The 15,672-nt window shown below is 41.1% G+C and overlaps 1 protein-coding gene across 4 annotated transcripts in view; it reads right to left on the bottom strand.

Moving 5' to 3' along the window:
- Nucleotides 1-1,090: 1,090 nt before the first annotated feature.
- The window catches only part of mrb (mineralocorticoid receptor form B), a 95,090-nt gene continuing 80,508 nt past the window's right edge, over nucleotides 1,091-15,672 (bottom strand). For 3 of the 4 annotated variants that reach the window (XM_021617183.3, XM_090185846.1, XM_021617184.3), the window contains exons 8-9: nucleotides 7,650-7,807; nucleotides 1,091-5,990 (exon numbers count right to left, since the gene is read on the bottom strand). In XM_021617183.3, the coding sequence (XP_021472858.3) occupies nucleotides 5,835-5,990; nucleotides 7,650-7,807 (314 nt within the window). In that variant the 3' untranslated portion in view covers nucleotides 1,091-5,834. 4 annotated transcript variants of the gene reach the window in all.

Genomic DNA, 15,672 nt, shown 5'->3' with positions numbered 1-15,672 from the left:
CTCCAGCACTTTGGATTTGGAATGATACAATGACTGGAGGTTAAAGAGCAGACTGTCAGCTTTAATTTGAGGGTATTTTCATCATCGGGTGAACCGTTTAGAAAGTACAGCACTTTTTGTACGTAGTTCCCCCCCGCCCCCATTTTAGAGAACCAAAAGTAATAGCACAAATTCACTTGTGTAATAAAGTAGTCTAAAGTTCAGTATTTGGTCCCATATCCTAGCATAATGATACACTTTAAACTCTCATCATCATTGCATAATTTCAAATCCACAAGTGCTGAAGTAGAGCCAAAACAAGTGTCACTGTCCCAATACTTTTGGAGTTTACTGAACATCCATGTCCTTGCACAGAGAAATTAATGCTGTAAAGGTTGAGTAATATGCTTTTTTGTTTAGAATATATCAGAATTGAAAGTCCTCATTTGATCTATATGCATACTGTAATTGAGATGGTTGGAAATCCCTTTGTACAAATGCATAGTGTTGTACTGTAGAAGGATGAGCAGATAACCACTAACTTATTTCTGCGCAAGGCAGTAAGCCATATACAGTAGAACTTCCATTGGGAGCACTGCAAAATCTGAGACCAAGCCAACTAAACCTGTGAACAGTCATGATGCATCCATATCTCAATGATACAAATGGTTGTTTCTAGAAATCCCAGGGTAGGATGGTTTGGGTTCTATATTATCACCAGTATTGGAGTCGAATTCATTTAGGTGTCACTTTCAGTCAACCCAAGAGTATTACCCCAATAAGCCTTTTCCTCCAATTCAAATGGTATGTCCAGATTATTTCCTAAATAGATTGGAAGTGTAGTCAAATGAATCCCAAGTGTGGTGACCACATCAACCTGTGAGTTGGAACCTTAATAGCTGAACAAACTGAAGAGGCAAGAGTATTTTCAACCTACTCTATTTCAGCTTTAATCAGTTATTTTTTTGATTGCTTGATTTTAGTGTGGTGCTATTAAATCACATATCGCCAAGGGGTTTGGGAGATAATCATGTCAACAGCAAGAACTCATTGATCCATAGTTTGGTACTGTCTACTCTCTGTAACAAAGAAATGACATATGTTTGCCTATTATTTTTTTTTTTTAAGTCACATTGACATAAAATGCAAAATAAAAGTACAAAACAATGTCAGATAAACAGTTAACATTATTTGTAAAGGAAGAAGAAAAAAAGAGGACATTTCTTTCTCTAACATTCAGGTAGTAAAGTGTCTGTCACAATGTTTGGTACTTTCATAACTCACTCTAACCCGTTGGCTTTTTGTAGCCTGGTCCCAGATCTGTTTGTGCTGTCTTGCCAACTCCTGCCAATCGTTATAATGTTTGGCATCACAATGGCTGGCAAGAGTTGACAATACTGCACAAACAGATCTGGGAGCAGGCTAGCTTTTTCGTGTGAACCTTGTGCCATTTCTTTCTATGATCCAAAACGACAACATAACAAGTGGGAGCCGCATGAACTGCAGATATTCCAACAAGATGTAAGTTAAAGGAAAAATCCACTCAAACTATCGATTTAATTTGTTTCATTAGTCCCCTGTTGATACAGTCTCAATGTTTTGCATGTCAGCAGTCAAGTTTTCAAGATATACTTTTTTCAATAAGCAAAGTAACTTTGGTGCTTTCAAGACGACAAAATGGGATAAAATCACGTCATGATCTTCAGGGTTAGGAAGTCAGAGCTCTAGAAATATGCCAGAGTTTCCAACTTGGAATTCCGAGTTGAAAGATGGTTCAAATTCTACATCTTGCCAACTTGACTAATGAAGTAAACTGTTTTTTAAAATTGTATTTCTTTTTAAACGATTAACAGTGGATTAATGAAACCAATACCAAAATAGTTTTGGACCGATTATTCCTTTAAAGTATAAATGTTTTTTACACTACTCAAACATAACTTTCTGTATTATTTACAATATATACTGTAAAATGTTAAATCAGGTGAGATAAAAAGGCACAATTTTCCCTTCTTAAATACAATGTAAACATCTCATCAAAAAAAGCATGCATAAACATTTCACTTTACAAAAAAAGTTCTGTTTTTAGACAAAGTACTTAAATATTGTTTCCAGCAAAATATAACTCTTTCAAAAATACTTTTCCCATTCGTCCTATGAACCTTTTTTTGACACTACTAAAAAAATAAAAAGGAGAGGGTAGAGGAGCAAAACGAGAAGAAAAATAATAGCAGTTCTTTACAGCGTGTCTTTAGGGTCCTTCAGTTCACAACTTCAACACAGCAATGTACAAAAGGGACATGGATGGACAGTCTGCAAAATGAGACCGTTTAAGCATAGGGACTGGCTTTTTCTTTAATCGTGCTCCTCCTGCCATTGTCTGTTCTCTATGTCCAACACTGGACAGCTTCCTACAAAGTAGAACCTATAGTGAAACACCTAACAGCACCTTTAAAGGGGAGTTCACATTTTTGAAGTGAACTATCCCTTTAAACTATAGGCCTTATTCATGCAGGGGGTCTCCGTATATATTCACATTTAGTTATCAACCAGACACACAACGTTCTAGCTGGGTTAATGCCTCAATTGTCACATCTCTTCTGTACAAATCTAATTCAGGCAATTAGGATATTCCGCATAATCCTATAGAACGTAGGAAAACTAACAATGCCCTCAAAAAGCAGATCAACTTTGCTCGTGCTTGCCAGGGGGAAAAAAAACAAACACACACCCTCACAAATGAGGTGAAACGATGGAACCAAACGCCCCCTCTGTTTTTCCTCTCGAACGACTATCTCTCAAGCTATTCAGTAGCATCAGTGTTCCACAATGATTAAGCAGTCAGTCAATCTGGTGTGAAACAATTAAGAATCAGACCTGGGTTCAAGTACTATTTGAAATTGTTTCAAATTCTTTAATGTACTTAATTGAGCTTGACTTTTGCAATGGAACCAGTTGAAATGCAAACCCCATCCACCTGACAGTCCCGGCAGACTAAAGCAAACGCTCTAAGTAGTTTGAAAGGTTTCAAATCATGTTTGAACCCAGGTCTGGTAAGAATGATCCAGATGACTGGCCATACATCTAGAGTTGGCCCAAAGACAAGATGGACAACACAAAATCAGGACAGGTGGTCAATGCAATGAGTCAATCATTTATCAGCAGTATCAACATGTACTTCCAAAACAGTTTCTGTACAACAGTGGGGGAAATGTGACTGTAACCTAAGCAAGTGCCATTGCATTTACTGTATGTACTTGCCGCTTGCCAGGTAAATTTGAACACATTATTCATTTACTGAAAGCACTGTGACTGTAGAGTAATGGCATTTTCCAACGTCCAGTTCCAATATCAACATCATACAGTATGTTTGAAGGTTATTGTATCTAATCAGGGTTGGGGAGTTACATGTAATCTGATTACAAAAAAATGCAACTGTAATCAGTTACTTTACCAGCACACATATTATCCGATTACGGATGCCTACTTTTAAAAACCTAGATAACTTTTAAATTCAGAATGGATGTTTGTGGAAAAATCCATTACGACACCTTTCTGTTTTCTTAATGAGAAAGGCGCAAGTTTAAGTTTGTTCCACCTGAGCAGGTCTGATCACAAGTCGGAGACCACTGATGACACACACAATGCGATTGATGGATTATTTTTGTCATCTTCTAATGTCTCTTAAGGGTAAAGTAATCCAAAAGTACCTGGAAGTAATCAGATTGCATTACTGAGTTTGGGTAATATGAAAATACGTTACTGATTTAACATTTTAGACAGGTAGCTAGTAACAGATTACATTTAGAAAGTAACCTACCCAACCCTGTATCTAATGCTGATAATGTTAGTTACCAGAAAAGTGTTATTTCGTCATCTTTGCGTTTACAAAAAGAAGCACCTTAGGTGTAAATTGTCTGGTTTATGAAACCGAAAACCTTTGCAACAACACTCTTACAAAATGCTTCATTATTATTTCTGGAAACGGTAGATAAGTGTCGGTTGACTTCACAAAGGGTGCTGGTTTGGATGCACTGTAAGTACGTAGAAATAGACCAAGAAATGGGTGCTCTGATGTTTTCACTATACTGTATAACTCAGGGGTTCTCAAAGTGGGCTCCACATCTCAAAATGTTTATCATTTAATTTTGTACTTTTATTATTACTAACAGATTAAACAAATCTGGGCCAAGGGATGTGTGGAATAATACTATATAAAGGGTGTAATACATATTATTAATCTACTGTACAAGAGATGTTCTTAACCCTGGGGAACATGGGCCTGGGAGGCTCACAGGGATATTGGTGTCCAGAGTACTCAATCAAAATTATCAATATTCCAAATTAATTATTGTATTCCCCCAAAATGTTTTTTATATGCACTGTAATTCAAGCTTTAAACAGCTAAGTTTTATCTCTGCCTCATGGCAACATGTGTAGAATTTTTGGATATTAGCTTTAAAGCTACAACAACGAAAAATCGACCCCATGACAAAATGTGTAGAATTGCAGGAATTTACCTTTGAAAACGGCAACGTTTTCTCTCCGATGCCAAGGGCCTTTTAAAATGGTCTTTCCCAGGGCCCAAGACTTGGTTCGTCCAGCCATGCACTGCCAAAGTCCTAGTAAAAATCATTTTATGCTATTTTTAGTCATTAGTTGTGTTCTGATTATGAATGGGTTCCTGATGAATTTGCTATGAAAAAGGGGTCACAGCCCCAAAAAGTTGAGAACCCCTGGATAACTAACTGGGTGTACCGCCGTCAAACGCATTAAGATGTGAGGGAAAGTCGTCATTGTGAATCCATCAGGTGTTTCCATACTCCTGCACCTATTTTGGTTGGAATTAATCTATTGACAAATGTTGTGTAGTTAATCATCTACATATCAGAAAGCCTTCATGTATGACATGGCAGATTCACTTTTAACTGTTACTCAACTTTTTTCACACTTGATCACACAAAACACCATACTTTGAAAATTCTTAATTTTGAAGTTTTTGCATATTAATAAGAGTTTATGTTTTTGATCGTTATACAACGTTAAAACAATTTTAGTTATGTGGGCATTTGGGTGTTGTAATGCACACCACTGCAGAACAAAAGCGGAATTGGTTAGCTTTTTATGGAACTATTCCGTTTATTATTAAGCTTGTATAGCCCTTGGAGTATGTTCAAATAGACCTTGATCCTCTCACAGAAACCCTACATTTAGTCTTTGTCATGAAAAAGTATATGTTGCCATGTAACCTAATGAAAATACACTGCATAGCAACATCTAAGCATTGTTTACCATATTGTCAGAGTAGTAGTCCTAATATCCATGAATCAATGCAAAAGCACAGTTATCTGACATTTTTCAGGATGGTAAGATGGTCTGTGTTACTGTCTACCTGTGTGCGTGCTGCATTACTGTACACGTGGGTCTGTGTGAATGTATGGACTGTAGCGCAACCAAAAAAATGTATGGCTTCGTATCCATAGAAAAACATTATCGTCTTTGGGGGGGGGGGGGTGCGCACGCTAAGGGTTGGGATGCTTCTTTGTCACATTTTAAAAAGTCGTCCTCAGTGCGTTTTCCTTGGCTCTGAGATGTCACTCACTCAGCGTCACCTCTCTAACCGGCGGACGGAGACTGCAGTGTGGGGGACAACGACTTCCTCCACCTCTCTTCCTGTCCCTCACGTGTCACTTCCTGTCCCATTTGAGAAAGGAGAGGGGGCAGCAGATCGACTGGCTGGCATAGTAGTTAGGCCACTCCTGATGCTAGGGTCCTTCCTTAGCCTTCCTCCTCTCCCACTCCTCCCCCTCTCATTATTTAATTCTCTCTCCTCTCTTCCTCCCAGGGACTCAGTACAGTCACTTCTTGTGGAAGTAGAGGGTGTGTGTGTTGCCCGACTCCACCTTTGGTATCTGGTCACTGATTATCTCCACCAGCATCTCTGGAAACTCCACCTTCAGAGCCTGAGACTCACGGAACGTGTAGAAACAGAAGTCTAGCAGGTTCCCCACCAGCTAGAGGACAGAGGGAGGGTTCAATCAATAACATGTTATTTGTCACATATAGACTAACAGTGAAATGTGTCCTTCCCAACATTGCAGAGAGAAATGTAGAAAAAAAGAACATGGAATAAATACACATTGAGAGCGGGGGAGGGAGAGCGGGAAGGAGAGTTGTAGTTTGATAGAATCCAGCTGTGTTTGCATAGGGATTTCATTGGCTTATCATGAAGTGTGAATAATACACAGTACAATCAAAGCCTCGTTCTTGGAAGTTGGGGTCAACTTTGTGCCCTGGGAAACCTTGAATTGGCATTCCCCTTTTCTGACGTGTGTTCGGTTACCTTACCTTATTCAGAGTGATGCCACCTACCATAGCCAGATCCTTAGGTTAACGTTGTCATGGCATTGATATGACTAATTGTTTATCGGTTAGGGGTCACGACTCATGAGTCTGACATACCACTAGGGGGTGCTACTGATTCTCAATAGACGATACCTCTTCTACATAGGGCATCGTTTCCCAAACTAGGGGTTGCATGAATTGAAAATGGGATCACGAGGGAAACTCTGGAGGGGGGGAATAAATATAATAATGGCTTGGTTCATAGAACCAGGGTTACGTCAGTAACCTCTGGTAGCTTCTAGATGCGGTTGTAATAAACAGAGCGGTTTTTGTTTTCTTCCTACAAATGCGTCTCTTTTGAACAGTTTAAGCTACAAAATATTATGACCCCATCACTGAAGGAGACGACTCTCTCAGGAACACGTATGTATCTACAATGCCCACAAACAGAACAGAACAGAGTGGACAAGACCAGGCACTAAATCAGACTGGGGGGGGGGGGGAACATAAATGAAGATCTATGATATTCAGTGTAGAAAAGAACAAGGTTATTGCCTGATGATCTTCTGAACTTCCCAATACCTTTCTGATGCATGTCAATCACTTCAAATCCTACTTCCTTCAAAAGTATGGTTTGACAGACTGATTTTAGACTGTCATAACCCCGATATCAGGGACTTTTCCCTTTGTGAGATGTGAGTATTTTTCCTAATGCTTCTAGCTCCTAATGTTTCACCACATGCTAAGTTGTCCTTGCATAACCCCTGCAGTCGGTGCATTTAGTTAGGGGGACAGTTGTATTGACCCACCAGGCCACCACTCTGAGCCTGGACATTGATTCCTCCATGTTCCATTTATCCACCAATATAGGGCAATCTCTGCCCATTCCAAAATAAACACCCTTTAGGGCTAGTCATTTGGAATGAAATCTGTTATTTCAGAGATCCTACCTTACATTGTTAAACTCCAGTCAGGGGACCTGCTATTTGAACTTGCTCTGTGTATGTGAAATGGCTAGCTAGTTAGCGGGGGTGCGTGTTAATAGCGTTTCAATCGGTGACGTCACTCGCTCTGAGGCCTTGAAATAGTTGTCCCCCTTGCTCTGCAAGGGCTTTTGTGGAGCGATGTGTAACGATGCTTCGTGGGGGTGTCGGTTGTCTGTGTGCAGAGGGTCCCTGGTTCGAGCCCGGGGCGAGGGGACGGATGGAAGCTATACTGTTACATATGCATAGCATAGAGGAGGCTTGTTGATGGGACTTGGCATGGTAATGTGGCGCTGGGTCCAGTGCCTGATGTTATGGATACAGTGATGTGGGTGCAGTGCTTACATCATGCATGGCGTCCAGTAGCTTGGTGAGCTGGAAGAAGCGTTGCCACGTCTGTCCAGAGTTGTTGGTGGCCTTGCCCACAGACCTCCTCAGCTCCTTGATGTAGTTCACTCTCATCTCCTCAAACGCTGCCTGGTTCTTTAGACCCTCTTTGGGAACTGAGAGGAGAGGAAGCCAAAAGATAAGTATTAATGGGAGGTGTAAACAACTAGCCTACATAACAAGACTACATAAAATGTATTGTATAAGCACATGGCAATTTGACCTAAACTTGACCTTACCGAGAACGTTTGATTTGACCACCCTACAGTTATAACCATGACATAAGTTGTCATAACATGTATTTTAATCATTACCTTTTTTACTCTATTTTATTTAATTTTTTTCATTATTGTTGACCAACCACATCAACCCTTCGTCACTTCACCCATTAATTCAGTTCATGGTAGTTGTCCTCTTACAGCGTCAGTCAAATAACTGTCTAAGAGCGGGATGAACATATTGAAACAGGATGTACAGAGTATTTTAAGTGAGAAATTAGACTTCTCTTCTCAATATGGATAAAGGTATCCTCTCGATTTCTCCCTTTAAATCTCTCTCTTGCTCATATCTCTGTAGAGGACAAACTAACGGCGATATGGCTGCCTGCCAATCTCATCTTAAATGACATTCTGCGTCTGGCTGGCTAATGAATTAAGAAACACCTCGTCTCCCAACGCAGTCTCTCTTAGATCTTTCTTCTAGTGGAGGCCTACAGGAACACTTCTGATATACACTGTGGTGTAATGAACAAAGTGCTGCAGGTACAGTAATCAAACTAACCAGCACAGTGCCTTTATTACTAGTAGCCTGCAACTCTGCCACTGTTATTCCACTGCTGCACTGGAGGTTGGTGGCACCTTAATTGGGGAGGGGTGATGGCTGGAGCAGAATCAGTGGAATTGTATCAGCATGGTTTTTGTTATTGTTGACATTATAGTGAGCTGTCCTCCCCTCAGCAGCCGCCTGTGCACTGTTGATTATCATAGCTGCTACTACTACAGTAGATGATCATAGTACACAGTAACCTACATTATTATGGTCATACAGAGACATCAGATGTTATTCAGACATATATTCAAAACGGGTCTATAGGTCAAAAAACAATTGTTTAGTTTTAAGTGCAATATCACGGGACAGTGTTAGGTACTCCACAAACACACACCCACTGTGTTGGCACACTAAGGCAGGTGTTCTCTAGCTAATGTTGGTAATTGACTAAGCAGCTTCAGGTAATGATTACCTCAAACCAGAGCAACCAACTGTTCCAAATGACACACTTTAAAGTCTAATTGACATCCTGTTTCATAGGGAGAAGGATGACACACTGTAGCCCAGGTTAGTAGGCTACCTGCCGGGCTGGACCCAAATCTGTTGGTGCTGTATAGCCAACTCCTATGGTCAGACGTGGCGTTAGCTGGTCCCTGTTCTGTATGTGCTGTATATAGCCAACTCTATGGTCAGAATAATCATGCTGCACTAACAGGTCCGGGATCATTCTAGGACCTGCCTGGTCCCAGATCTGATCCAGAGATGGCAAGATAACAACACAAACAGATCTAGGACCAGTGTAGGAGGATAGGCTACCTGCCTGGCTAGATCCTTCTGGTGTCACAGCATAGCTCAACCTGCCTCACAGCTGTACGCTAATGACAAGCTGCTCTCCTTGTACTGTTTCTATGGTCAGTTTTGGAACCTTTAAAAATTTCAATTTAAAAAGCTATTTTTTTGGGTTGCCTATGGCTGAGTTGAGGCACTGTGTTGACCCTTGAGGCCTGCATTTGACATACAGATGTAGGATCTTAATTTGATCACCCTGCTACAGGAGACCTTTCCGGCTATTCAGGCCATTTGACGCGTGTAGTGTATTTGAGGTTTTAAAACGCTTCTGACGTTTGTTAATACCACTTTGAAATTCCAGAGTTGATTTTCCCTTGTCTGAATCAACCACTACAACAATGCAGGCGTTATGGGCAAGCCTTAGGGGGTCTGGCCCCGCCCTACCGTACCTACTTGCCCATCCAAATAAAATATTGATCTGACTGAGATGCACGCCGACAGACTCGATCTCAGATGAAGTATCAGCGTGAGTGAAACGGCACCCCTCTGTCTCCGTATGTGCAGACCATGTATCTGATAGTCTGGACAAAAGGAGTATGGCATGTCATACTTAAATCTGTGGATTGTTTCAAATCATATGCATAGGCCTATTTGGGAAGCCAGCATTTTGGGCAACTAGGCCTAGTTGATTATTTAGTTGCAGTTGTCAGTGAAAATTATCTTAAATGTGGGAAGATAATGTGTCTTGAGTATCCTTTTAAAGTGTTGAGACGAGGGGAGTGGTTTGTGGCGACGATATGGGCGTCTTTCTCCAGAATACATGCACTCAGCTCTCCAGAATGTGCTCCGCTGTCTGCTGCATTGTTTCATTGTGTGAATTGTTTGCCCCTTTCGATTAGATTTTTTTAAAATCAATTCACCATTACATATGTAACCAGTAGGTCTACTAAATGTACCGTTCATCCCTGTCATCTGGCTATTTTAATGTCTGTTAATGCATGTATTACAGACATGTATTATTCTAAGAGTGGAAACGTTGTTTGCAGAGAAATCTGTAAGTTCATTTTATATCCATAATTTAGGAGTTTGACAAAAACAAAATTGTTTGGAAGGCTCCATGTGAGCAATGAGGATGTGGGTGGTTGAGGGAGCGCGTGCCCACGAGCACGCCAACCTGTTGAGTTGATACAATATTGCACTTTACTAGCGATAGCTCAAACCAGGTAGAAAGGGAGGCAGACGGGGGGAGTATAGAGATTAATACGATTGACAGAACCTGAATTTTCATCAGGCTTCTTTATTAGTTGGCTTTGGGTCTGTTTTACTTAGTTGACGATGGAAGTTATAGGCCTACTGCTGCATTGGCCAATAGGCTATCTGAGTAACATGCACTCATTTCTTTAGCAGCCAAAGGATCACGGTGTGTCTATATGTCAAAGGCTGGTGCTCTTGCATTAGTTGAATTTAAACATTTAGATTTTATCGTTTCGATTCAGATTTTTATGATTAACCAAGTGACAATTTTGAGAAACGAAAACGTACTTGAAATTAAACTGTTCCACAAACATTTTTATTTAAAATATAATCCATTACTGGAACGTAGAAATGGTAGGATAAATTATAGACTTCCCTAAACTTGAAACTATGAGCTGCCTGTGGTCTTTACTATAACGCAATTCCTGGAAAAAAACAGCCCATTTTTAGAAATCAAATGTCCGTCCAACTGATTCTCTCTGTTACCAGCCCTGCAACAATGTCCATTCATTATAATCCACATAATAATTCACACTTCCTGTTGCTGCAGGATTATTTTTCCTGCTGTAGCAAACTGGCTCAAATGAATATCCTACATCTGTACTATACTCTGTCTGTAGTAAATGTGGTGCACCTGCAAGTAAACATGAACTTGTACTGTACTGTGTACACCATGTGTGTCATGTACATATGACAAATACACTTGATTTGATTTTGTTTAATTAGCCTAGTTTGAAGCTTTGCATTTGAAGCCTTAACCCAAACCAACATGTTTAATTAGCCTAGTTTGAAGCTTTGCATTTGAAGCCTTAACCCAAACCAACATGTGGCAGACAAACACACCTTGTTGTGCTGAGGGCCATGTGAGAAAATAGTTGACAGGGCTTTTTGTTTCATAGAACACACAGCCACATGCAAGAGTAGGACTAGAGCCTGTCAGTTAGCATTGCATCTTGGAGGAAATTGCTCAGCGAATGGCAATTCTCAGTTGTATGTACGCAGGCACCACACACACACACACACACACACACACACACACACACACACAGGCATAGACACCGTGAGAGATGCAGACGCGCACACACACAAACCTAGCCTAGAAAGTAGCAGAGACCAAGAGCAATAACTAGAGCTCTCTGGAAAAGCATCAAGGCGAGAGAGGGATTCTGTTCTTTCTGTTTCGCGGCTTTTTTTGTGGCCCTTATTAACAGGAACATGTTAAAACCAGTGCCACATTTGGGCCCTTTGTTTTCGCCCCACTGACTCAGTCCCTAATTTAATTCAGCTCCAGTTGGCATATAGTGTCTAGGGCCGGCAGACGGTGTGTCATTTAGGGGTGTGGCCAGCAGACGGGGTGTGGCCAGAAGACGGTGTGTCATTTAGGGGCAATTACTCAACGCAGGTACCCAACCTAGATGTGTCAACAAGGCCGTATTTCACACACATCCATATTTCTTAAGCAGCCCGGGTTTAATAAATAATAAGCACCAAATGGAAGACAACTGACTGAAATAGGGAGGGACTATCTATACCTGAACTTGTCCAATAAGAAACACTTGTTTTCATTTTCCATTGCATAACCTTTTGCTACGGTGCTCCCTAATGAATATGACCCAGGATTTTCTATGAATTGCAACCTGTAGAACCCTCTATTTTTTTCACAACCTAGAAATACTTGCATTGCTTCTGCCTCACATGTTCTGTACATAGGATATTTTCACAATGACACCCAATATAATATATAGGCTATCGTTAAACACACATGACATGGTAGACATGTAGCTTCCTGCTTTGGTCTTACCAGCTCATACCTCCAAGACTGTGTCTTGGCCTTGATTCAAGCCATGATGTACCGGCTTACAAAGGGAAATGCAGGGTATTTCAATAAATAAAGACTGCCGTACAAATATGCCTGTAGACTGTTCTGCTCCTAGATAAAAACTTAATCCAGAAAGATATCGCATCCTGTCGCACTGGAAACGTTTAATAAAACCATGTCAAAAACAGCCCCCCTAATGAATAACACTCAAAGGATTATTATCTATCTGACAAATAAATCAGATTATAATAATGGATTGTGGCTTATATAATGATTATAGTGCTTTTTTTGTACAAGTTTTAGAACACTACTTTATGTGGGGTAACTCATGTTATCTACCATTTAGTGTAGCAACCATCTAGCAAGCAAGGCTAATGCATGTCAAGTTTAGAAACCATTTTATGACAATCATCCAGCACAATATTTATTAGGTGGCGTTCTATTACGGAGTATTGTTTAAAGGACAGTTTCCATACACTGTCACTGTGGAGCCGAAGAGTTCATCTGTTTTTATCGGATCACACCCATTCTACAGGGTCTCATGAGTCACTGCAGGGCAAGTGAACCCTTAACCAAGGTCAAAGACAAAAAACAGCTCCACACACAACTACTTCTCTGTAAACACCTTTCCACAATAACTCAACACACACATTATCCTTATCTCTCTTCATTAGTTGGTGACAGTCTGTGTTCAAGAATATGGAGGAAGTTGGTAGCTGGAAATGTTTTCTCTGCCTCGAAAGTATCAGATCTCATTTCACTGTTAGTCACAAATATTAAGAGGATGAAATAGCCTTTTACAAACCTAAAAAGTAAACAACATAAAATTCATAGTCACGTCGGTCTAGAAGGATTGAGATGCTAAAATGAGAACCTCAATATCATCATCCACAAGAAGACCTACAGTAGGATGCAATCTCTGACCGACACTACTGAAACACTGCTGACAGATTCATGCAGCCACATACGATCAGTCAGATCACCACAGCACTCTCTCTCTCTCCCTCCATTTGGGCCATGTTTGAAGGAAGTAGGAGAAAAACAGCAGGTTTTGGAGTGCTGCCCAGTGCTTGACTGGACTTTATTAAGTACAGCAGGGCTCTTTGGAGAGGCTCTAGAGGATGAGGAGGGAAGAGGCAACAACAACAGACGGACCAGAGAGCTCTCTCTCGTTCGTTCTGTGCTGTTTCTCTCTCGCTCTTTCTACCTCTTCCTCCATCTTACTCTCTCTCTCCCTGCTCTCTCGTGCTGTCAGTTTTCTATCCCTCTCTCTCATTCCATCCTCTCCCCACCGTCCCACTTCCACTCCAACAGCACTCCAGCTTTCAGATTAATTTACTGACACTCCGGTTATGTCAGGCCAGTGTCAATGCCATTTGGGAATGCTTAGAATTTCGGGACTAAAATGCAATTTTAAAATTACACAAGTGTGTTATGTCATTGATTGATCTCATTTAAGATACACATTTTAGTCAAATGTTTTTAATGCATATCCCCTGAGTGGGGTCATGGCCAGTGTCGCTGGAGAACCCCTGGAGCAATTAGGGTTAAGTGCCTTGCGCAAGTGCACATCAACAGATTATTTTAAAATGTTTTACCTTGTCGGCTCCAATATTCAAACCAGCAACATCGTCAGTGTTTCCTACTTACAAAGAATGTAGAGGTCTGTAATTTTTATCATAGGTACACTTCAACTGTGAGACAGAATCTAAAAAAAAAAATCTAGAAAATCACATATGATTTTTAAGTAATTAATTTGCATTTTATTGCATGACATAAGTATTTGATCACCTACCAACCAGTAAGAATTACGGCTCTCACAGACCTGTTAGTTTTTCTTTAAGAAGCCCTCCTGTTCTCCACTCATTACCTGTATTAACTGCACCCGTTTGAACTCGTTACCTGTATAAAAGACACCTGTCCAAACTCAGACTCCAACCTCTCCACAATGGCCAAGACCAGAGAGCTGTGTAAGGACATCATGGATAAAATTGTAGACCTGCACAAGGCAGGACCTGCACATTGGCTACAGGACAATAGGCAAGCAGCTTGGTGAGAAGGCAACAACTGTTGGCGCAATTATTAGAAAATGGAAGAAGTTCAAGATGACAGTCAATCACCCTCGGTCTGGAGCTCCATGCAAGATCTCACCTCGTGGGGCATCAATGATCATGACGAAGGTGAGGGATCAGCCCAGAACTACACGGCAGGACCTGGTCAATGACCTGAAGCGAGCTGGGACCACAGTCTCAAAGAAAACCATTAACACACTACGCCGGCATGGATTAAAATCCTGCAGCGCACGCAAGGTCTCCCTGCTCAAGCCAGCACATGTCCAGGCCCGTCTGAAGTTTGCCAATGACCATCTGGATGATCCAGAGGAGGACTGGGAGAAAGTCGTGTGGTCTGATGAGACAAAAATAGGGCTTTTTGGTCTAAACTCCACTCACCGTGTTTGGAGGAAGAAGGATGAGTACAACCCCAAGAACACCATCCCAACCGTGAAGCATGGAAGTGGAAACATCATTCTTTGGGGATGTTTTTCTGCAAAGGGGACAGGTCAACTGCACCGTATTGAGGGGAGGATGGATGGGGCCATGTATCGAGAGATCTTGGCCAACAACCTCCTTCCCTCAGTAAGAGCATCGAAGATGGGCAACTAAGGAGTGGCTCCGTAAGAAGCATCTCAAGGTCCTGGAGTGGCCTAGCCAGCTCCAGACCTGAACCCAATAGAACATCTTTGGAGGGAGCTGAAAGTCCGAATTGCCCAGCGAAAGCCCCGAAACCTGAAGGATCTGGAGAAGGTCTGTATGGAGGAGTGGGCCAAAATCCCTGCTGCAGTGTGTGCAAACCCGGTCAAGAACTATAGGAAACGTATGATCTCTGTAATTGCAAACAAAGGTTTCTGTACCAAATATTAAGTTATGCTTTTCTGATGTATCAAATACTTATGTCATGCAATAAAATGCAAATGAATTACTTAAAAATCATACAATGTGATTTTCTGGATTTTTGTTTTAGATTCCGTCTCTCACAGTTGAAGTGTACCTATGATAAAAATTAAACCTCTACATGCTTTGTAAGTAGGAAACACTGCCGATTTAGCAGGTTATCAAATACTTGTTCTCCCCACTGTAGTTTGGGGGTGGAGGTGCTGAATTTGTTGTTGTAATGAAGCCCTTTATTTACTTCCCCAAAGCCAAATGAACTTGTGGATACAATGTTTGTCTCTCTGTGCAGTTTGAAGGAAGTTGCTAACTAGCATTTGCACAATTGCTAACGCTAGTTAGCACTGGCTCGCGAAACTACCTCTAATACCTTCCTCTGTATGCAGAGACGTACAAATGTAAT

This window comes from Oncorhynchus mykiss, chromosome 10 (genome assembly GCF_057628025.1).
Source record: "Oncorhynchus mykiss isolate SJ-2025 chromosome 10, ASM5762802v1, whole genome shotgun sequence".
Classification (NCBI taxonomy): domain Eukaryota; kingdom Metazoa; phylum Chordata; class Actinopteri; order Salmoniformes; family Salmonidae; genus Oncorhynchus; species Oncorhynchus mykiss.
This window is presented reverse-complemented; position numbering and strand designations above follow the sequence as displayed.